Source organism: Chlorella variabilis (genome assembly GCF_000147415.1).
Source record: "Chlorella variabilis unplaced genomic scaffold CHLNCscaffold_2, whole genome shotgun sequence".
NCBI classification, from domain to species: domain Eukaryota; kingdom Viridiplantae; phylum Chlorophyta; class Trebouxiophyceae; order Chlorellales; family Chlorellaceae; genus Chlorella; species Chlorella variabilis.
In genome coordinates this window covers 1,541,119-1,561,347 of record NW_005435086.1, presented here as the reverse complement: position 1 = coordinate 1,561,347, position 20,229 = coordinate 1,541,119, and the positions used below count along the sequence as shown (strand labels likewise).

The window sequence follows — 20,229 nt, the reverse complement described above, 5'->3', positions numbered from 1 at the left end:
TAAGGCGCCACCCAGCCTGGCCAGCGAGCTGACCTTCAGCGGCACGGCGCAGCGAGGAGTGCCTGTGGTGTCTCTCAATGTGGCGATGGCGGCGCAGCCCGGCGGCGGCAAGGCAGCCGTGCGCTGCGGCTGCCGCGGCGCCTGCACCCGGAACTGCAGCTGCAAGAAGAATGGTGCGCGGTGTGGGCGGCACTGTGGCTGTATAACCGGTAAGGGTGGCAATTGCAAGAACCATTGAAAAAGTGTGCCTTGTACGCTTTGCCGTCTCCGCTGGAAGGTGCTGCCGCCTGTGGCGGCTTCATATTTCCTGTTCATTTCTGTTGTTCGGTCTCTCTGTTCGTGTTGGTTGGCTTGTAAGAGTTGTATTTCTGACGCTAGAGAGGTGAGATGACAGCGGGAGCGTTGAAGCGTGCATGCCATCACGTGTGCAAGCAGCCCCGCTCCGCCCCGCTCAACCCTCAAACAGGGCTATATGGGGTCAGTTCACGTATGGGAGGGGAGCGCCGCGCGGGCTGCCAGGAGGGAGCGGGGGCGGGGGTTGCCCAATCGGGAGGGTGCCACATCAGGGGGCAACATGCAACGGGTGGCGGCGGATGATGGAAGGGGCTCTGCCGATGGCTCTAGCCCCTGGTATGGTGGCAACATGCCTGGGCATGCCCTTACACCTCTTCGTGTGGCATGAATCCAAGGCAGGCGGAAGTGCCACAGTGGCAGGGCCGGCCGCCTGGCCCGCCATTTGGGGGGCGCCCGTAGCACCACGTCAGCTCCTCCCCCTGCTGCACAGCCCTGCTGGTCACAAACACCACCCGCGGCAACAAGCATCCGGTGTGCCTGCAAGCCAGGCATGCACGCCGGTGGGCTACTAAGGTCGGCTGACCGCTGCCCGCCGCGGGCAGCGGGAGCTGGGCCAGGCGAGGCGAGCAGGGCCGGGCCCACCTGGCCAGCAGCAGCTGCAGGTTGCCGCCGTCACAGGAGTGGTTGAAGAAGCGGGCCAGGTTGCCGCGGCGCGTGGCGTCGATGTTGAGGCGGATGGCGGCTGTCCCCGAGGGCAGCCACTCGCGCAGCACCTGCCGGCATGGATGCAGCCCCGTCAGGGCATGCATGCCATAAAGCTGGACAGCGCCAGGGTGGCACACACAGCGGGGCCCCTCACCAGCAGGGCGTGCCCGCCGCCGCTTGTGTCGTACTCTTTCAGCCGCCGCTGCGCCTCAGCATTCGAGATGTACTCTCCCCCATATTGCCCCAGCAGGGATCCTGCAGGAAGCGGCTCATCGGCATACACGCCCCATCCCTTGCCGCTGCGCTTCTGCAGGGTGACTGCAGGCTGCTGCGAGCCGGCGCTTGATAGAACCAAGCCGCACCCTCCAAAGCAGCTGCAGCTGGGGCCGCATTCCGTCAACTCAATCGCGGCCGGCTCGCTCGCTGGAAGCAGCACCAGCTGCCGCCCCTGCACAGCAGGCAGCTGCCGCACAATCAAGGGGCCCACAGCATGTTCGAGCGCACCGCTGGCGGCAGCGCTGGCGGCGGAACCGCGACGGCCGCTCTCAAGTGGAGGGCCGGCATCGATATCGTGCCATGATACACACTGCTCACCCTGGCCTCAAGCCTGTCAGCTGCACATGGGCAACTGCCCAGCTCGCAGCTGCCCGCACTGCACCGGCACCCAGCATGGTCTGGCATGCGATCGTCGACTGCCGCCGGATCGCACTCGTCCATCCATAGAAACCCAGGCGGCCCCGCCTCCTCGTCCACCAGGTTCTCAATTTCAAAGGGCAGCATCTAGGGCAATTGGGTCCAGCTGCCAGGCAACAATTCGAAGCATGTAAAGCGCTGCGAAATGCAAGGGTTTTTGGCGCTGAGCTGGCGCTGAGCTGTCAGGCGCCACGTCTTCCCGTGCCGCCCCAGCCGGCCCATCAACAGTCAGGCAAGGCGACGCTGTGCATCCACTGGGCAGGCAGTGGCTGGGCAGCCTCCAATGTCTACCGGCGCTGGAAGTTGAGCAGCCTGCGACAGAGGAGCATTCGGCCGCACTCGGCGCTTACGCCCTTTACCGTCAGCCATTCAACCCCTCACTTACTTGAGGGAAATCATCGCCACACTGGAGAAGGCCAGGATGTAAGCAAACAGAATCGCCACGATGACGCCTGCGGCAGGGGGGGGCGCGGCGACGGCAGGCGGTTGGCCCCGGCTTGCGGCTTCAAATATACGGCGCCGCGCGCCCCACGCCGCTGCGCGTGTGGGAGAATGATGCACAAGCCGCACCCTGCATGTATGTTTCATACTGGAAAGTGTCCGACAGAAACTGTGGGATGGTCTCGGTGACGCCGCTCAGGTCTGCGACATCGCTCAATTGGAGCAGAGGCAGCAGCAGGGGTCATCTGCGCCGCATGCAACGACGCGCCACTGCGGCTGCAGCCGGCGGCGCCACGCGCCCCGCCGCCTCACTTGTGATGGTCTCGTTGCTGAAGCTGCCCAGCTGGGAGACTACCATCCCGTAGATGCTCCTGCGGTAGCGGTAGCGGCAGCGGTAGCGGGAGCGGTACAGCACACCCGGGAGGGGTTACGCTCGAACGAAAGTGGTGGGGGGTCAAGGAGGATTGGGGATGCTCCGGGCCTGCGGCGGCGGCTCCTGCTGCTCACCACATGACCGGGTTGATCCAGGCCGCCCACACCCAGTAGCCCGGCATGGCGGGGATGGGGATGAGGAAGCCGGAGAGCAGGTTCCAGAAGCCGAAGAAGAAGGAGCAGAGCACGTTTGCCAGCGGCACTGAGGGTGTCAGGTTGACTGCGGCCATTCCCAACGTAGTGAAGTACCACAAGGTCAGGAAGAAAAGGAAGTAAAACCAAAAGAACTTGGCGGCGTCCCGGGCAAACCACACCATCCTGCGGCCAGGCGGGCAGGCTGGGGCAGACGCTGTCACGGCCATGCTGGGCGGCAGGTGCTCCTTGCGCTGGACAGCTTTCCACCTGTCGTGCTGCGATGCCCCCTCGCTCACCAGTAGACTATGCAGGAGTAGGCAAGCGCTTGCACCACCAGGTAGGGCAGCTCCACCAGCTGCTGGGCCAGGGCAAAGGGCGCCACGCGGTACATCCCCGCCGCATGCTCCCTGCATGAAAAGGATCAGGGGGGGAGGGGGGCCATGTTGGCGCCGTGGCGGCTGTGGCGGCTGTGTAGCTGATCTGTGGCTGGCTGCGAACTTGGGGCTCGGCTGGGAGGCTGACAGCTCGCACATCAGGATGCCTGCCACCACCGCCGGCCACCGCCGCCTCGCACCTGTAAAACACCGTGCGCTGTGCGGCGATGAGGTGCTGCACCGTGAGGCAGTTTGAGATGCCCAGGAACAGGGTGGAGCTGAACAGCACGCCCTGCACGCAGCAGCCAGCAGATTTTGCAGCTAAGCGTACAGCTTGCCTTCACGGCAGGCAGCGGGCGCCCGGCACCCTCCCCACCATGATGTTCAGCACCCCCGCCACGGTGGAGCGGTTGTCTCCCTGCCTCCAGAACATGCCGCCGAAGCTGAAGCCAATCAGGGTGGTGACCGCCGCCCTCGTCAGATTGTACTCTGCGCACGCAGGGGCAGGCAGGGATGAGCCGTCGGCCGCTGATGTCCAGAGGTGCAGGCAGGCAGCCCCGGAGGGGGGGGGGTTACACACGCACGCCGCCATCACCGCACAGACACATGCACACAAGCCAGGCCGGGACACTGGAAAACACACACACACACACACACAGGAAACGGATGATACCTGGCGAACGGTTGTAAATCGTAAAGTTGCGGCGCAGGTTCACCAGGAACTGCTCCCCGAACCCAGACGCATGCAGCTCGCTGAAGAGCGGCGGCGCGGCCCCCGCCTTGGGCTCGTGGTGCTGCGAAATCACGCCATCCATCTGCCTGCACAGAATGGCGGAGGAGGGGCAGGCCGCCGCGTGCAGCATCCTGCGCTGTGGGGGCAGGGCGGGCAGGCAGGCCTGCCTTGGCGGCCTGCCATTCCTGCACATCAGCCCACCTGGCCAGGTCGCTCTTGGCGTACAGCTGGGCAAAGTCCACACCCGGCGCCTCCTCCGCCCCCGGGCTGGTCACCTCCAGCATCCTGCGTGCCAAGGCAGGGCAGACGGGTGATGCCTGGCAGCGTTCCGCCCCCTGCTGGAGTCTCCACCCTGCGCCAGCCTCCGCACTGTCCATTGGCTGCTCACCAATTGGCTGGGTTGTAGTTGGGGGGTAGGGGCCGCACGCCCGGGATGCCCTGGAAGTACCGGATCAGCGCCTGGCTGTCGTCCCCCAGCGGGCCGAAGTAGACCGTCGACCCGCCAGGCTTCAGCAGCAGCAGCTCATCAAAGGCCTGCAGGGCAGGGAGGGCATCGATGGCGCCGGGTCAGGGCTCGGGGCGAGCTGCCAATTGCGTAGTGAGTTTGTGGCGGGCATTCTTGATCGGGCACACCACCACGGAGGGTGCCAGCGCGGAGGGTGCCCAGGCATGCATGCACGGCCGCACCTCGAAGATGTCGGCGCTGGGCTGGTGGATGGTGCACACCACGGTGCGCCCGGTGTCCTGCAGGGCGGCAGCGGGACCGCACCACTGCAGCTGGGCACGCTAGAGGCGCACACTCATACGCCCGTCACACAGAGGCGGCGTGTTAGCAGCAGCAGCAGCAGCAGCAGCAGCAGCAGCAGCAGCAGCAGCAGCGGCGGCAGCAGCAGCAGCATCCCCCACCACTGTGGCGCGCACGGCATCCATCACCACCCCCGCGGCTCGCGCATCCAGCCCGCTGGTTGGCTCGCTGCAGGCGCGTGGGCGAGGTGTGTTGGGCAGGGGGTGGCTGGGACAGCAGGGCGCCAGGCGCGTGAGTCGGACACACACACTCCCCGGCACCCTGGCCTGCCCCCGGCTGCCCCTCCCTGCCACCCACACACACGCGGCATCACCACCACACACACAGGGGCACAGGCGCATACACGCAGCACACCCACGCGCGCCCCGCCCTGCTCACTCCATGAACACAACTGATGGGTTGGACACCAGCTCCACCTGCGGCGCAGCAGGCGGGCAGGCAGGCCAGCAGAAGAAAGTGAGAGACGCACGCCGCGCCGTGGCAGCAGCAGCCGCCAGCCAGCGGGGCGCCGGCACCTCACCGCCAGCGTCAGCCGCTTGCGCTGCTCCACCGACAGTCCGCTGACGCCGGGCACGCCGACGTGAGCGTGGCGCAGCCTGTCCAGCTCCACCAGAGCCATGGCCTGCGCCGGTTGGCAGGGGAGCCGAGCAGGCACCAGGCGCGCGCGGCCGCAGGTGTCATGTGCCAGCTCAGCACTGCCCGGGCTGGCTGGCAGATGCCTCTGGCGAGCGTTTCGGGAAGGAAAATGATCCAGCAGATGCTGCTCAGCATGAAGCACAGCCCGCCCGCCCCGCTGGCTCACCTCCTCCACAAACGCCTCGCGGCTGCCCTTCTCCACAGAGGTGGGCAGGCGCACGCGGGCCGAGAAGTGGCAGGCCTCCGCCACGGTGGTCTGGGGCATGTGCACTGCAGCAGGGCCGCGGAGCCAGAGCGCGTGCCAGGCAAGGCAGGCCATCAGCGCTGCTGCCGGGCAGGGCAGCTGGGCCATCTGTGTGCAGTCCATGGGCAGGCAGCAGGCAGGAGGCAGGAGGGAATCGTTGCGGGCGGGGTGTGAGGCAGAATGAGAGGGCCTCGGGCCCTCAGCGAGGGAGGGCCCGCCGGCCGAGCAGCCGGCGGCTGCGCCTGTGCACCGACCGTCTGTCTGCTCCACGTAGCCCGCGACCCTGGCAAAGGTGTGCTGGTCCTTTGGGAAGCCGTTGACGCGGATGTCGCCGGTGATGAGGCCGGAGGTCTGCGGGGCGCAGGGGGCAAGGGCTGGGCCGGGGGCAGGGGCAGGCAAGGGAGGCGCGGGCTGACGGCACCCAGCGGCGGTCGTGTTGATCCGCTGCCGGCGGTTGCATGCTGGCTTGCGGCGCCCCTGCCCTCCCTCACCTTTCGTCCGGCGAGGCAGTCCAGAAGCGTAGACTTGCCTGCACGGCGTGGGCTAGATTGCAAGCAAGGGGTGGGTGCAGGGGGCCAGTGGGGAGCCCAGCGGGCACCCCCTGCGCCGCCGCCGGCCATACCCTGCCACGCCCTTCCCCGACGCCCAGGCCGCCTCCTGGCCGGCCCCCCAAGGCCACCCACCTGCCCCCGAGGCCCCCATGAGCGCGGTGAGCACATGGGGGCGGAACACGCCGTGGATGCCCCTGAGCAGGCGCAGCGCGCCCTGGTGGGGGCCGCTGGCCGGCACGTCGGCACGCTGCGGGTCTGCATCCTGCACGCACGCATGCCTGGCGCGCCATGTGAGCACCTGCAACAGCGCCACCTTCTTTGCCCTGCTGAACTCCCTCCGCTCCCCAGGGCCTGCCCACAAAGGAAAGGCTGAGAGGCTGGCGGCAGTAATAATGGCAGCCGCCTGCCTGCCCAGCGCGCTCCTCTCCCCAACACCAAGCCGCCCGCTGCATGCATCCGGCAGCCACCCGCTCACCGGAGGGAGCGGCACCGAGTACTCGACATCCCTGAAGGTGATGGCGGTGAAGTCAAACGGGATGGCGGTACGCTGGCGGTACACCTCGGCCTGCTGCGATGCCTGGCTCATGCGCTGGCTGGAGCGCATCAGGTACAGGTGGCGGGGGCTGATGGGCCTGCGCGCGCAGCAGGAGGGCAGGGCCAGGGGAGGTGACTGGGCAGCAAGAGGCTCGGCAGCAATGCGGGCATGGAAGAAGGCCACGACGTGTCCAGCTTGAGCAGTCAGCCCAGCAGCTGGCTCCCGCAAAGGGTCGGTGCCAGGCAGCAGCTCACTCCTCCCCCGCCTCGAAGCTGCTCGAGCGACCAGCAGCACCAGTGGGGCCCCCGAGCGGGGTCACGGTGACACGCACGGCTCCGTCCTCGGCGGCAGGGCCGGCAGGGGCGCCGGCCAGCGGCTCTGTGCCTGGAGCCGTAGCGCTGTCGGCTGCTGCCAGGCGGCCCGACTTGTTGGTGCTGGAGGTGCCCTGGGTGGCTGTGGAGGGCCACGCCACCATGCCCTGCTCAGCCATGTCCTGCAGGACAGGGATGCGTTGATGTGCGTCAGTCCCATCTGGACGCATCCCTGGACTCCAGCAGACTGACTGCGGCGCCTGCATGCCGCACACAGGCGCAACCAGCGCCACACACCAGCCGCACCAAGCACGCACCTGCTCAGCAAAGGAGGGCTGAGGGGTGAGCAGCTCCTTGCGGCTCAGCTGGAAGTCTTGCAGCGCCTCGGGAGTGATGGTGCGGCGCTGCCGGGGGGCTGCACGCGGCGCGGCAGGCGGGGCAGGTACCATGGGCAGCGGGGGCGTGAGTGGGCTGGCATGAGCAGACGGGGCACCACACCTGCCGCCACCTTGCTTGGGCCCTGCTGCCGCGCCCCTCTCGCCCCTCCCCCGCTCACCCCCGATGAAGGTCATCGTGGCGATGAAGAGCAGCAGCAACAGGGCCAGGGAGGCCAGCACAAATCCCACAGACGCCCAGGTCCACCAGTACTCTGTGGGGAAGCCCCTGCAGCACAGCGCAGCACAGCACAGCACAGCGTGACGGCGTGGCGCAACAAGGCGAGGCCTCGGCATGCCACGACACCGCACGGCGCAGCCCAGCGCAGCCCAGCGCACGGCATGGCTCAGCACAACTTGGCACAGGCATGGAAACGGCGATGCCGGCTGGCAAGCGAGCCTGTTAGCTGGCAGGGCGAGTCTCACAAGGCGGCGGGCCAAGGCGCCCCACCTGAACTGCAGCACATCGATGCCCAGCGTGGAGCCCGGGTTGGAGGGGTTTGGGCGCATCCAGTGGGCAGCCGTGAACTCGTTGATCGCCAGAGCGCGGGTGACCCACGCAAACCTGCAAAGCAGGGGTGCTTGCATGGGGTGTGTGTGCATGGAGGTTCATCCTCATGCGCCCAGCGATGCGCCATCCTGCCTGCACCCCTCCCCCTCCTGCACTCACGGGTTGGACCAGTACCCTGCAAGGAGGAGGGAGGGGGAGAGAGATGGCCATGCTGCATGCCTGCGGCGCATTGTTGAGCACACGCGTGTGTGGCCTGCAGCCCTTACCCCAGATCCACCACGGTGGGATGTCGCTCTTGTTCAGCACAAAGCCTGCATCGTGGCAATGTTACTGATCACGCCAGGCGTTGGTTGATGTTCACATGGCAGGCACAGCAGCAGCAGGCACAGCATGCGGGCGCCAGCCCGGCATCGTGGCGGCGCGCCTGTGAGGCTGATGAACTGCGGCAGCAGGTGCAAGGAAGGGACGGCATGCTTGTGTCAGCCCTGGAAGGGAGACTTGTGGGAACGAATGGCTGCCTGGCCTGGCTGGCAAGCACACCAGCCGCAATGCACAACAAGGACGTCATGCAGTTCCAGCAGGTTCCAGCTTCTCACAATGAGCAGGAAGAAGGATCCCACGGCGGTGGCAATCGTATCATTCCGCGTGACAGCCGCTATGAGCTGCAGGCACATGGCGGTGGTCGACAGAACGCAGAGGGTTGAGGGATGCCGCCACCAGCGGGCTGGCCGTGCATGCCTGCGGCACCATGACCTGACCTGCCCACATCCCACCCACCTGGAAGAGACCCACGGACCATATGTTGATGAGGAAGAGTTGCAGCCTGCCCAGCAGGGGCGACAGGGGGCATCAGGTGGAGACCAAACCCGGAAACAGTGTGGCCGGCAGTGCCCTTGGGAAACAGAGTGAGCTGCTCACCAGAACATGAGGAAGCGCACGCTTGGGCTGAACCCCACAAGCCAGTACACCTGCAGGCAGGCAGGGAGGCCGGTAGCACCAGCTGTGGGCAGGTGAAAGCGTATGCCATGCCTGCAGCCCACACCATTGCCGCGGATGGGGCTGCAACTGCCACCGCCACGTGCGCACCAGGTTGGTCCACAGGGTTGCCTCCAGGAAGCTCCAAGGCACACGCATGAGGAAGGTGGGGATGGCGAAGCACCAGCCGGGGTAGAAGTTGACGTCTCGCTGCTTGAAGAACACACTGCGGCACACGTGGCGGGGCAGCGCGATGGAGGCGGGGCCTGGCCGCCATGTGGCAGCAAGCCGGCGCGGCGCTGCCGGTGGATCAGGCAGGCAGAGGGGCGGCGCAAGCTGCAGCCCCCGCCCCTCACCTCAGCCTGCCCACCAGCAGGTGCATCTCGGGGATGGCGCCCAGCAGCTGGTACAGGATAGAGTAGAAGATCACCTGCGCATGCCATGGGCCATGGCGCACCAGCACTGCTGGAACCAGTGGCCCCCCGCCACCAGAACAGCAGGGGGCCAGGCTGGATTCAGCTCTAGCTGCATGGCGCAGGCTTGGCGAAGGAAGCGCGGCCCTACCCCGAAGAACAGGTTGCCGTCCTCCACGGTGCCCTTGTCCTCCCGCCAGAACAGCGTGCTGACCACAAAGGCCTGCGCCAGGCAGCAGCAGGGGCCCGGCGCAGGCGCAGCAAAGAGCGTGTGATGCTCGGGCCGTGGTGTGCGCACACCAGGGCCCCGGCCAGCGACGACCCATGCATTCAATGCTCAGGGCGCTGCCTGGGGGCTCACCATGAGCAGCACCTGGCTGGTGCGAATGATGGTAAATATCTTGTTGCGGGTCTGCAGGAGTATCATGCGGCGAAAGTTGGTGCGCAGCAGGTGGCTGTACGTCTGGCCGTACCTGCGGGACAGGCATGAAGGCAGGGCGGGACCAGCAGTCACGACGCGTCGCACCCGGGTAGCGCATGCTGTGTGGTGCGCAGGCAGGGAGCGGGTTGCTGCCTTTGCGCTGTCACTGCGCTGCTCAGAGAAAGAATGCAGGACATAACAATGAGCAATGCCAGCTTTCCGCTTCACATCGTCTCACTTGGTGGTGGCCAGGGCACGCGGGTCGGCGGAGCTGGCATCAAAGGGCTGCGCCAGCTGCGACTCGACGCCCTGCCACAGCTCCGTCTTCTTGAAGGCGTTCTCGATCATCAGCACCGACACATGGCGGTAGGGGCGCTGGTTGCGCATGTCCCAGTACTTCTGCGGCAGCGGCAGGCAGGCAGCAGGAGGGGCGAATGGGCGCAGAAGCCAACGGGTCGACACAGCATGCGCGGCACAGGCAAGGCACATGCTGTGCCTGCTGTGGTCGGGCTCACGTGCTGGTCGCTGGGGGTGGCGACCTGCTGCAGGAAGTCGGCCACGCCGCGCCGCGGCGGGCACACAAAGCCGATGCCGCCGAAGAAGGGCAGCACGCCCTCTCGCGGGCCGTGGTAGCAGACCTGCGGGCGGCAGGCAGGCAGGGGATGCCAGGCAGGCGCACCAAACTGTGGAGAAGGGCAGCAAGAGCCGCACCAGCAGCATCGTTCCCTACCGCCCCAGGCTGCCGCCAGTCTGTCCCCAGCTCCTGCCAGGCCCCCATCTCTCGCCCCCCACGTGCCTTGCCGCTGGCCAGCAGGATGACTGTGTCAAACAGGTCAAACGTCTCGGGCTGGGGCTGCAGCAGGCCCACCACCAGCGTCGCCTGCAGAACACCCAGCGAGCGGCATGGTCGGCCGCCGGTACTCCCCTGGTCCCCTGTCCGCTCCACATCGCCCCCTGCCTTCCTCCCCATCCCCCCCTCGAGGCCTCGCCCCCCTGCCCTCCCCCTGTCGCCTCACTCAAGTTTACCAGACCTTGTACAGGTGGCACACGTTCTTGAAGGCCCGCATGATCTGCAGCAGCAGGGCACACGGCGTGGCGCCGCGGGTTTCTCACGCGCGCCCACAGGATGCAGGCAGCAGCCAGTCGCGGGGCGCTGCCAAGCAGCACTTGCCTGGTAGGTGGTGTTTGAGTCGAGGCCTGTCGAAACCTCGTCAGCAAACAGCGCGCGGATGGGTCCCACGACCATCTCCCCTGCAGCGGCAGCAGACCATTCACCGTTTTCATGCTGGCCTGGCACGTCATGCATCCGCCCTCGGGCGAGCATGCGCCACCACACCCCCAGCAGGACCCGCCAGGCTTGTGCTCGCTCCCCAGCCTTGCCTGTAGTGACGCGCTTCTTCTGGCTGCGCCATGGGAGGGAAGGGGACGGCCAGGTCAGCGACCCGCTGCTTGAGCAGTAGGGTGTGGACCGCAGCAGCAGCACTGACTGATTGGGAGCATCCGTTCGCAGGCCAAGTGCAGAGCCGGCCGCTCACCCGCCCGAAATGCCGCGGAGCATGGCGTTGCCGACCACTGCACGCCGCAAGGGCCGGCCATCAGCGGATGCATCACCCACGCATGCCGGCGGTGCCGCCACGGTCGCCGCCGTTTGCGTGCGGTTGGCGCCCGGCGCCCCGGGCCGAGCCACGCCACCCGCCCACCCACCCACCCCACCCGCCCACCTGTGTCTGCGCAGATATCCAGGCCCAGGAGGCGTATGATGACCTCCACCATAAGATTTCCCTTGCCCGCCACTGCGGTGGCCCGCATGTATGCGTCCACCTGCAGAGGCACAGGGTCGGGTGGCCATGGGAGTAACGACTCTGCCGCGAGGGCGAGAGGGAGGGAGGGCGCGAAGCTGTCCTCGGGGATGAGCAACAGGGCCTGGTGGTGGGCCCGCCGTGCGTGTGGTGGCTGGCTGCGGATGGCGGCCCGGCCGCGCCGGCCAGCACCCCAGCCTGCCCACCTCGGGGTCTGGGCTGATGCACAGCTCCCGCTCTTTGGCAGCCAGCTCCTCCAGCACGGCTACGGGGCAGGCAGCAGGGGGAGGCAGCCTGCTGGGTCCTACAGCGCTGGTCGGCACCGAGGTGAGGGTGGGCCAGGAGGGCGGCGCAGGGTGCGGCGCGCACGCGGCGGCGCACCTTTCTTGTAGCCAGACGACTGGAAGCGCGCCGACAGGTCGAAGGTCTCCCGCACCGTCAGCTCGCCGTAGTGGTCGTCCACCTGCAGTGGATGCAGGTGGAAAGCAAGGTGGAAAGCAAGGTGGAAGGCAAGAATGCAAGGCTCCATGCTGGGGCCTCGTGCGCGGGCGAGCACTTGGCGGGCGAGCTGCGAGCCTCCTAGCTGCCGAGGGCCAGGCGGCTCTCGCCTGAGAGACGTAGGCGGCCGACCGCTCCACCACAAACTCGTCAAAGCCGCGCCCGTTGTAGCTCAGCTCCTGCGCTTGCACCTGCCCCCAGGCAGGCAGGCAGGCAGGCACGCGCGCGGCCGTGGTGCACCAGGCCGGCCCCTGGATGCAGTGTGCTCGCCTCAAGCCCACCGCCGGCTGCCCGCTTGCCTTCAGGCTGGTGTGCCGCCTGTTCAGGCCGGCCAGGGTTCTTAGGAAGGTGGTCTTCCCGGAGCCGGGTGGGCCCAGCAGGATGGTGAAGTCGCCTGCGCCAGGGCGGGGGTGGGGGCCGGCTGTGGACGCGCCTCCACCCGGCCCGCCGGCATCTGGAGGCGGCCAGCCGCTCGGCCCATCGTGGCGCCGCCTGTTTTGACGCACCAGCAGCGCGCCTCCCCTGGCCCCAAGACCCACCTGGCTTGATGATTCCGGAGGCCTCGTCGATGATGGGGAACAGCGTCTTAGGCGGGGCGCGCCCCAGCGCGCGCAGCGCGGGCTGCGGGCAGCGGGGAGCCGAAGAGGCACCCCTCAGCCACCCCCGCACCGCGCGCCCCACGAGGCGCGTGCCCGCATCCAACGCCGCGGCAGCGCACCTCTGCCTGGCGCTTCACCGTTTTGCGCAGCGTGGGCAGCGCGCGGTCGCCCACCGTCATTTTGGAAAGCACCGACAGGCCGCGGTACCGCACCTCCACAGTGGGAGGCTGCAGCCCCGCGCTGCGGCAGGCGGGCAGGCGGCGGGGCAATGCAGGGGCTTTCCGGCCGGCCACCAGGTGCGGCAGGCTCAGGTATCAGCCGGGTGGGCAGGCGGGCAGGCAGGCAGGCGGGCGGGCGGGCAGGCACGCCTAAGCCCGCCCACCGCTCCAGGCGCTGCGCCACTCGCTCCAGCAGCAGCATGTTGTCCGCCTGGCCGTGCCGCAGCATGCGTTCCATGAGCTCTCGCTGCAAGCAAGGTGGTGGGGGTGATGAGGGGTGTGGGCAACACATAACCCGGGCGCTGCCAGTACTGCCTGCCCTGCCGTCCACCCCCGGCCCCGGCGCCGCACCTGCGAGCGCCGGTCCATGTGCTGCACATCCACCACCTGGACGCCCTGGCCCTGCAGGCAGGCAGCCATAACGGGCGAGGGCAGCAGGTGGCGACGGGTCAGGGGCCTCAGAACCTCAACCTCATCGCGAGACCAGAAGCAGCAGCACGTGACAATCGACCCTCTTGAACGGACCACAGCCCCCCAGCTGGCTTCACCTCTGCGTGCGGCGGCAGCACCACCACATGGTCCCTGTGCTTGCCCTTGATTCCCAGCAGCGCAGCCGCCTTCAGCTCCTCGAAGTCGTCTCCCCTGTCCGAGGTTGCCTGGCTGGTGCGGCTGAAGGTGGAGCGCGCCACGCTGCCGCCGTCGTCCTCTATCCAGGAGCGGCGCCCGCCGCGCCGCGCCTCGAGCCAGGGCAAGTCGCCCTGCGGCGCGGCAGCCATGTTGAGCGTCATTGCGACACTCGCGGGGCCCTTGACAGCCGCGCTGTGCTGCCCCAAAACGAGGTGATGCTCAAGGGGTGCTGGGTGACTGTGCCCCCTGAGCTTCAGACGCCCCTCAACCCTCTCAATCTTTCGCTCTGGGGCCCGCCTGCCTGCTGGATAAGGCCCAGGGGTGCCAGTTTCCTCTTTAGCACCAGGGTTCTTTCCAATCCACATCAGCAGGAAGTTCCCATCCTGGTCGCATATCTGAGCTGAGCCGCAACCTTACACCAGAGGCCAAAAGGTGCAGGCTCATGCAATCAGCATTTCGGAACGGTCACGAGCAGGCGCCCACCGCCGCGCCTCAGCCGGCGGAAGAGGAGGAGGCGGCGGCGGCGACCGGGTGCTGGCAGCGCGCCAGCAGGGTGGCGCAGACGTAGGTCAGCGCGTGCAGCACGACGAGGTATCCGACCACCAGGTGCTTGCGGTGGCGCAGCACCCAGCCCACCGCCACCGCCAGCGGCCGCGCCTCGCCGCCCTCCAGCTGCAGCGCTGGCATGGGCACCGCCACCGAGCCGGGCGGGCCGCCGATGCCCAGGCGGCCGGGGCCGCGCGCGTCGCCGCCGCCGCCGCCGGGGCCTCCTGCCGCGCTGGCGCCGCCGCCGCCGCGGGTCAGCATGGCCACCTGCCAGCTCAGGTCGCGGTTCTGCTTCTCTAGGGCCGCCAGCCTGGCCTGCTGTACCGCCAGCCCCGCCGCCAGCTTCTTCTCAGCATCCGCCACCTGCTGCTCCAGCGCCTGCCGCTCCAGGGCGGCAGCGCTCCCCGACGCCGCCTCCGCCCCGCCTGCTGCTGCCTCCTCGCCGCCGGGCGCGGCGAAGCCGGGGCCGGCCGCCAGCGAGAAGCGCCCGGAGCCGCCCGCAGCCCCGCCGGCGCCAGTCCCAGCGGCAGCTGTTGCGCCGCCTGCCGCGCCGCATCTTGCAGCTCCCGGCACCGCTCCTGCAGCTCGACCAGCTGCCGCCGCAGCGTGCCAACCTGCTCCTCAGCAGCCTCCTTGCTGCCACCGGCCGCCTCCAGCTCACGCCGCAGCGCTGTCGCCTCCTGCCGCGCTGCCTCCAGGCTGGCAGACAGCTTCTGCGCCTCGTCAGCGGCCCGCTGCGCCTCTGCCTCCCGCTCCCGCGCCGCAGCCTGCCCCGCAGCGGCGGCCTGCTGCGCCTCCGCCAGCTGCTGCTGCAGCGGCGCCACCGCCGCGACCAGCTGCGCCTCGGCAGCCGCCGCCGCCTCTGCCGCGCGCTGCTGCGCGCCTGCCGCCGCTGCCGCCAGCTGCTGCCGGTCCTGGTTCAGGCGCAGCGCCTCCTGCACCGCTGCGGCCGCCTCCGCCTCGGCAGCCTCCACCTGCGCCAGCAGCCCTTCCTCCTTCCTGGCAAAGGCCTGGCTGACGAGGGCAAACTTCTGGCGCCGCTGCTCATCCTCGGCACGAGCCCTGCACGAGGGAGCAGGGGGGGGAGGTTATGTGTGGTCATGTGTGTGTGTGTGTTAGGCCGCAGTAATGCAAGACTGGGCAGCCAGCCGGCCGGCCATTAGCACACATACAGGCAGACGAGAAGCAGCCCAAGGCGGCCGTTGACGCATGCCCCAGTCCCCAGCGGGTGCGCCAAGCATCACGGGCCTGCCCCGGTGTGGCGCCCACCCAGCGCACCTGGCTGCCTCCTCCTGGGCCGCCGCCGCCTGGCCCTCCGCCTCAGCGATGCGCTCGCCGGCTGCCGCCTCGCGCTGCTGGGCCGCCGCCAGGGCCTCTGCCGCCTGCGCCTGCTGGGAGGCGGCCGCCGCCAGCTGCTCCTCGGCATGCTGGGCCAGCTGCCGAGCCTCGCGCAGCGCGGTGTCGCCATCCTGCTGCAGCTTGCTGCAAGGAGGCAGCGGCGGGCAGTGTGGGGCTGCGGATGAGGCGCCGAGTGGGGGCGGGGCGTCGGCACGTTCAACCAACCGACTGGCGGCACACAAACGACATGCATGCGCAGGTTTTAGCTCACTCTCATGACCCACACCCACCTCTGCGCCACGGCCTCCTCCGCCTCCGCCCTCGCCGCCGCCGCAGCAGCACTCGCCTCCTCCAGCCGGCCCTGCGCCGCGGCGGCTGCCCGCCGCGCCGCCTCCGCCTCTGCCTCCGCCCCGCGCACCCGCTCCCGCAGCTCCTCCACCTGCTGCTCCCACCGCCCCGCCCGCGCCTTGGCCTCAGCCACCTCCTCCTCCAGCCCATCCACCAGCGACAGCCGCCCCTCCGCGGCCGCCAGCTTGCGCCGCAGGCTGCCGCACTCGGCGTCGGCGGCCTCCAGGCGGGCCTGCGCCGCCGCCGCCGCCTCCTCGGCCAGCTGGATCTGCGTGACGGGGCGGGTGGAGGGCAGGGCTGGGCCCGTGAGTCACAGATGCGTGCCGCCGCTCAGGAGCGGCCAAAAGCTCGCCGCAGGCGCCCGCGCTGGCACCCGCCTGTGCGCAGCCCAGCCAGCACCTGCGGCAGAGCGTGCCCAGCCTCCACACCCCTGCAGCCCGCCGGTGGCACCACCACGTCCCGCCCCCCCCCCCCGCGCGCCCCGCCGCCGCCTCACCCGCAGCGCCGCCGTGGCCATGCCTTCCTCCATCACCGCCACCTGATCCTGCAGCTCCTCCACCTGCCGCCGCTGCTCGTGTGCCGCATCCTGGGCAGCCTGGGCCGCCGCCTCGCCGTCCTCCGCCCCAGGCGCCACGCCGTTGCCGGCCGGCTCCGCGGCCGCCGCCGCCGCCAGCTGCTTCTCCGCCTCTGCGATGCGCCGCTGCGCCGCATCCAGCTGCGCCCTGATGTCGGCATTGGCAGACTCCAGCTGCTGGCGCAGCGGCAGCGCGGCGGCAGCGCCAGCCTGCGCCTGCGCCTCCTGCAGCTGCCGCCGCAGCGCCTGCGCCGCCTGCGCCTCCGCCTCGTGCTGCTGCCGCGCGCTGGCCAGCTGCGCCGCCAGCTGCTCCACCTGCCGCGCCAGGCCGTCGGCATCCTCGGCGGCCGCCTCCGGCCGCGCCGGCGCCTCCTCGCCGCCCTCTGGCTGCTGGGCGGCGGGTGCCTGCGCCTCGCCAGCCTCCCGCTCCTGCTCCGCCCTGGCCGCCAGCTGCGCGGTGAGGCGCTGCACCTGCTGCGCCAGCTCAGCAGCCTCCTCCCGCGCCGCCTCCAGCTCCCGCGCCGCCAGCTGCCCCTGCGCCTGCTCCGCGTCGGCCCGCTCCTGCAGCTGCTGCCGGTGCTGCTGAGCCTCCGCCGCCTCCTGCTCTTGCAGCGCCGCCAGCTGCGCCTGCAGCTGCCCCACCTGCGCACTCAGTTCGGCGGCCTGCTGCCGCGAGGCATGCAGCTCCTCTTGCGCCTGCTGCCCCGCCGCCTCCGCCGCCTGCCGCACCTCCTCCTGCTGCTGCTGCCGCTCCACTTGCGAGGCCTCCTGCTGCTCCCGCAGCGCGTGCAGCTGCTGCCGAAGCTGCACCACCTCTGCCGCCTGGCCCTGCTGCGCCGCCAGCTGATCATCCCGCTGGTGCAGCTCCGCCTGCAGCTGCTCCAGCTGCCCCGCCGCCTCCTCCAGCTGCTCGTCCTTGTAGGCGGCAGCCGCCTCCAGGGCCTGGGAAGCCGCTGCCGCGGTGTCTGCCGCCGCCCGCAGCTCCTGCACCTCATCCGCCGCGCCGCCGCCCGCCTGCGCCGCCGCCAGCTGGTCGCTCAGCGCCGCCACCTGGGCCTCCAGCTCAGCGTGCTGCTCCTTGACAGCCTTCAGCTCCTTGTACTGAGCCTTGCCCTTGGCAACCGCCTGCAGCAGCGGCAGCAGTGGGCATCTCACGGCATGGAGGCAAGCAAGTGGCTACCCACGCCGGTGAGGGAGAGAGATGCCTGCCGCCCGGCTGCGGAGGCAGCTGCCAACCACCTCTCGCCAGCCCAGCCCAGCCCAGCCCACCTTGGCCAGCTGGGCTCGCAGGTCCTCCACATCAGCGGCGGCGGCGGCGGCGCCGGTGGCGGCCGCCGCGTCCCGTGCCTGCGCTGCCGCCAGCTGCTCGGTGAGCTCCGACACCTTGGATTCCAGCACCTCCTGGTGCTGCTTCACTCGCACCAGCTCCTCATACTGCTTTTTGCCCTTGGCAACAGCCTGCGCACATACGGGAAGTGGGTTCGAGCGGCGGCGAGGCGGCGGCGCGAGGCGGAGCAGAGTCCCCAAGGCGACAGGCACTGTGCACCCTTCCTCGCCTTTGCCAGCTTCGCCCTCGTCTCCTCCAGCTCCGCCATCGGCGCCTTTGCCTGAATGGGCGTGCGCCGGTGTGCAACTGCTGCAGAGAGAGGAACGGCGACCTCAGGGGGCCGTCCACTAATGCCTGATTGCTGGCTGTGCTAGAGGTGAGCGTTGGGCTCGCAAACAGAAGTCATGAACGCCGGTCATGTATACATGAGGGGCCAAATTGTAATGCTGTCGAGACGTGGATTGTTTGATTTTGGGCGTGACTCTCATTGCCTGCATCCGCATTCTGGGCAGCGTGGGTGGCGAGCAGCAGCATCGCTGCCTTCCCTCCGCTGAGCGCCAGTGCACAGGCGGGGCACCCCCTGCGTGCACCGGAAGCCCCCAGGCTCACGCCAATGTCGGCACTGGATCAGCAGCAGCAGCAGCCCAAGCTCGTGGTAGCCCCACAGCAGGTACAGCTGCAAGCCAGCAGCGGCGCGGCCGCAGCGTCGGGCCCCGTCCTGCTGCAGCCAGGTGAGAGGGACGTGTGGGCTGTGCTCGCCTCCAGCGTTGTGAGCAACGAGACATTTGCGGGCGTGCAGATGGTGCCAGCTTTCACCCAACACACAGCCCCGCCCGCGCCGTGCCCTGCCCGCCCTGCCCGCCCGCAGGCATGGAGCCCAACCCGCTGTGCGCCCAGCTGCCCGTCTTTGACCTGGCTGTCTTCCTGGGTGCTGCGGACAAGGGGGCACCCGAGGTGCAGCGGCTGTGCGCCGCGCTGGCGGCCTGCCTGCAGCAGTCGTCGGCCCTGGTGGTGCGCGACCCGCGGGTGGACACCGCCGACAACGACGCTTTCCTCAGCCTGCTGGAAAGGTACTTCAGCCAGCCGCTGGAGGTCAAGATGGCGGATGTGCGGCCTGAGCTGGCGTACCAGGTGCGCACGATCCCGGGGGCTGCTTGATCCAGGGGCGTGGCAGCTCGCGGCAGAGGTGCCCTCCAGTGCTGTGCGAGGCAGCTGCCGCGTGCGCAGCTGTTGCGCCTGCCCCCCAACCCCTTTGGCAAGCTGCCCTCCACCGCCCTTGCGTGTGCGCGCAGGTGGGCGCCACGCCCGAGGGGGTGGAGAAGCCGCGGTGCCTGCGGGATGCGTCCATCATGGCGCATGCAGCCAGCCTGGCGCCGGAGGACCGCCCCACGCTGCCCAGCGAGGCAGACCCCAAGTGGCGGTTCTTCCACAGGCTGGGCGACCGCCCCGCCGCCACCCAGTACCCGGAGCTGAATGCGGAGCCGGTGCTGCCGGCCGCCTTCCCCGAGTGGCGGCAGGTCATGGACGGCTGGGGAGGTGCGCTGCGTGGGGGCGGCTGTCGCTGCCTCTCGCATCCATGGCGCCTGCTGCACTCGAGCCGGGGCTTGCTGCCGATGTGCTGTCGATGGGAAAGGCTCAGCAGCGGGTTTCTCCGCGCCGGCGCTGCAGGCAAGCTGCTGGGGGCGGTGGCGACGGTGGCGGAGATGGCGGCGCGCGGCTTTGGCCTGGAGGCCGACGCGTTCACCGCCCGCATGCAGCACGCGCCGCACCTGCTGGCGCCCACGGGTGCGCTGCGGGCCCTGCCCTGCCAGGCCGCAGTGTCCCCACCGAATGCCAGCCTTGCCTGCCTGCCCTGCAAACGTTTCAGATGGCTCCTTCACCCCCTTGCCAACCGCTGCTCCCCCGCTGCTCCTGCACCAGGTGCCGACCTGGACAGGCACGGCAGGCTGGGCACCGTGGTGGCGGGGTTCCATTACGACCTCAATGTGCGGCACGCAGCCCCTCCCTGCCATTGCCACCGCCGCCCTGCCTCCCCGTACCATGCGGCAGCGCTGTGCCGTGCCTGGCTTGGCTCTGCGCACTTCCAGCATGTTGCTGCTGGCTCGCCTGCCCCTGCCTGACCCACCGCATGTCCTGCCTTGCTCCCCACGCAGTTCCTGACCATCCACGGCCGCAGCCGCTTCCCCGGCCTCTACGCCTGGCTGGCAAACGGGCGCCGCATCCCGGTGCGCCCGCCCCCCGCGCCGCCCGCCCGCGCTGCTGCGTGGCGTCGCCAGCGCTGCTGCGTTGCGAACTCCTGCGGCCCTGCCGTGGCGCGCCGTGCCCTTGAGCAGCCCTGCTGCCCTCCCCCGCCGCCTCCCTGCCGCAGGTGCGCATCCCGGAGGGCTGCTTGCTGCTGCAGGCGGGGAAGCAGATGGAGTGGCTGACGGGCGGGCATGTCAGGGCAGGCTGGCATGAGGTGGTGTGCACAGAGGAGACGGTGGCGGCGGCGGAGGCGGCGCGGGCCCAGGGGCGCCCCACCTGGCGCGTCAGCTCCACCGTGTTCAGCCAGATTGCTTCAGACGTGGTGCTGCAGCCGCTGGGCCGCTTTGCGGCCGAGCCCGGGGCGGCAGCGGCATGCCCGCCCACGCCCGCAGGCAGGCAGGTGGCGGAAGAGCTGGAGATGATCAACCTCAAGGCCTGCTGACCTGGCGGCGGCAGGGCCCCTACGGG

At 69.4% G+C, this 20,229-nt stretch overlaps 5 protein-coding genes across 5 annotated transcripts in view; 2 read left to right on the top strand and 3 right to left on the bottom strand.

Moving 5' to 3' along the window:
* The window catches only part of CHLNCDRAFT_137959 (hypothetical protein), a gene marked incomplete at both ends in the record, with an annotated part of 2,891 nt that extends 2,678 nt beyond the window's left edge, over positions 1–213 (top strand). The window contains one exon of the mRNA XM_005851466.1: positions 160–213. Within this exon, the coding sequence (XP_005851528.1) occupies positions 160–213 (54 nt within the window). The remainder of the gene's footprint in view (positions 1–159) is intronic.
* Positions 214–478: 265 nt separating this feature from the next.
* Positions 479–1,779, bottom strand: CHLNCDRAFT_137958 (hypothetical protein; the record flags this gene model as incomplete). Its single annotated transcript, XM_005851177.1, has 5 exons — positions 479–512; positions 757–831; positions 937–1,067; positions 1,154–1,373; positions 1,664–1,779. The coding sequence occupies 5 exons, from the start codon at positions 1,777–1,779 to the stop codon at positions 479–481; spliced, it is 576 nt and encodes a 191-aa protein (XP_005851239.1).
* Positions 1,780–1,979: 200 nt separating this feature from the next.
* Positions 1,980–13,545, bottom strand: CHLNCDRAFT_137957 (hypothetical protein; the record flags this gene model as incomplete). Its single annotated transcript, XM_005851176.1, has 48 exons — positions 1,980–2,004; positions 2,078–2,144; positions 2,263–2,334; positions 2,446–2,504; positions 2,641–2,883; positions 2,997–3,107; positions 3,275–3,366; positions 3,451–3,563; positions 3,748–3,893; positions 4,009–4,092; positions 4,196–4,341; positions 4,495–4,551; positions 4,714–4,780; positions 4,991–5,028; positions 5,133–5,234; positions 5,415–5,518; positions 5,747–5,843; positions 5,984–6,021; positions 6,176–6,305; positions 6,519–6,675; positions 6,833–7,071; positions 7,207–7,304; positions 7,446–7,552; positions 7,775–7,888; positions 8,207–8,274; positions 8,431–8,496; positions 8,612–8,657; positions 8,759–8,802; positions 8,921–9,035; positions 9,166–9,239; positions 9,374–9,445; positions 9,584–9,695; positions 9,882–10,042; positions 10,159–10,281; positions 10,374–10,523; positions 10,675–10,713; positions 10,980–11,046; positions 11,179–11,215; positions 11,365–11,464; positions 11,649–11,707; positions 11,824–11,905; positions 12,060–12,131; positions 12,222–12,334; positions 12,480–12,561; positions 12,659–12,779; positions 12,922–13,004; positions 13,109–13,159; positions 13,306–13,545. The coding sequence occupies 48 exons, from the start codon at positions 13,543–13,545 to the stop codon at positions 1,980–1,982; spliced, it is 4,683 nt and encodes a 1,560-aa protein (XP_005851238.1).
* Positions 13,546–13,876: 331 nt separating this feature from the next.
* On the bottom strand, positions 13,877–18,005 carry CHLNCDRAFT_137956 (hypothetical protein; the record flags this gene model as incomplete). Its single annotated transcript, XM_005851175.1, has 7 exons — positions 13,877–14,368; positions 14,545–14,992; positions 15,209–15,412; positions 15,559–15,884; positions 16,113–17,315; positions 17,460–17,648; positions 18,000–18,005. 7 exons carry the CDS (start codon positions 18,003–18,005, stop codon positions 13,877–13,879), a joined length of 2,868 nt encoding a protein of 955 aa, XP_005851237.1.
* Positions 18,006–18,387: 382 nt separating this feature from the next.
* On the top strand, positions 18,388–20,203 carry CHLNCDRAFT_19374 (hypothetical protein; the record flags this gene model as incomplete). The annotated part of the gene is made up of 6 exons (XM_005851465.1): positions 18,388–18,648; positions 18,810–19,053; positions 19,186–19,302; positions 19,438–19,502; positions 19,671–19,742; positions 19,886–20,203. The coding sequence occupies 6 exons, from the start codon at positions 18,388–18,390 to the stop codon at positions 20,201–20,203; spliced, it is 1,077 nt and encodes a 358-aa protein (XP_005851527.1).
* Between the last annotated feature and the right edge of the window lie 26 nt (positions 20,204–20,229).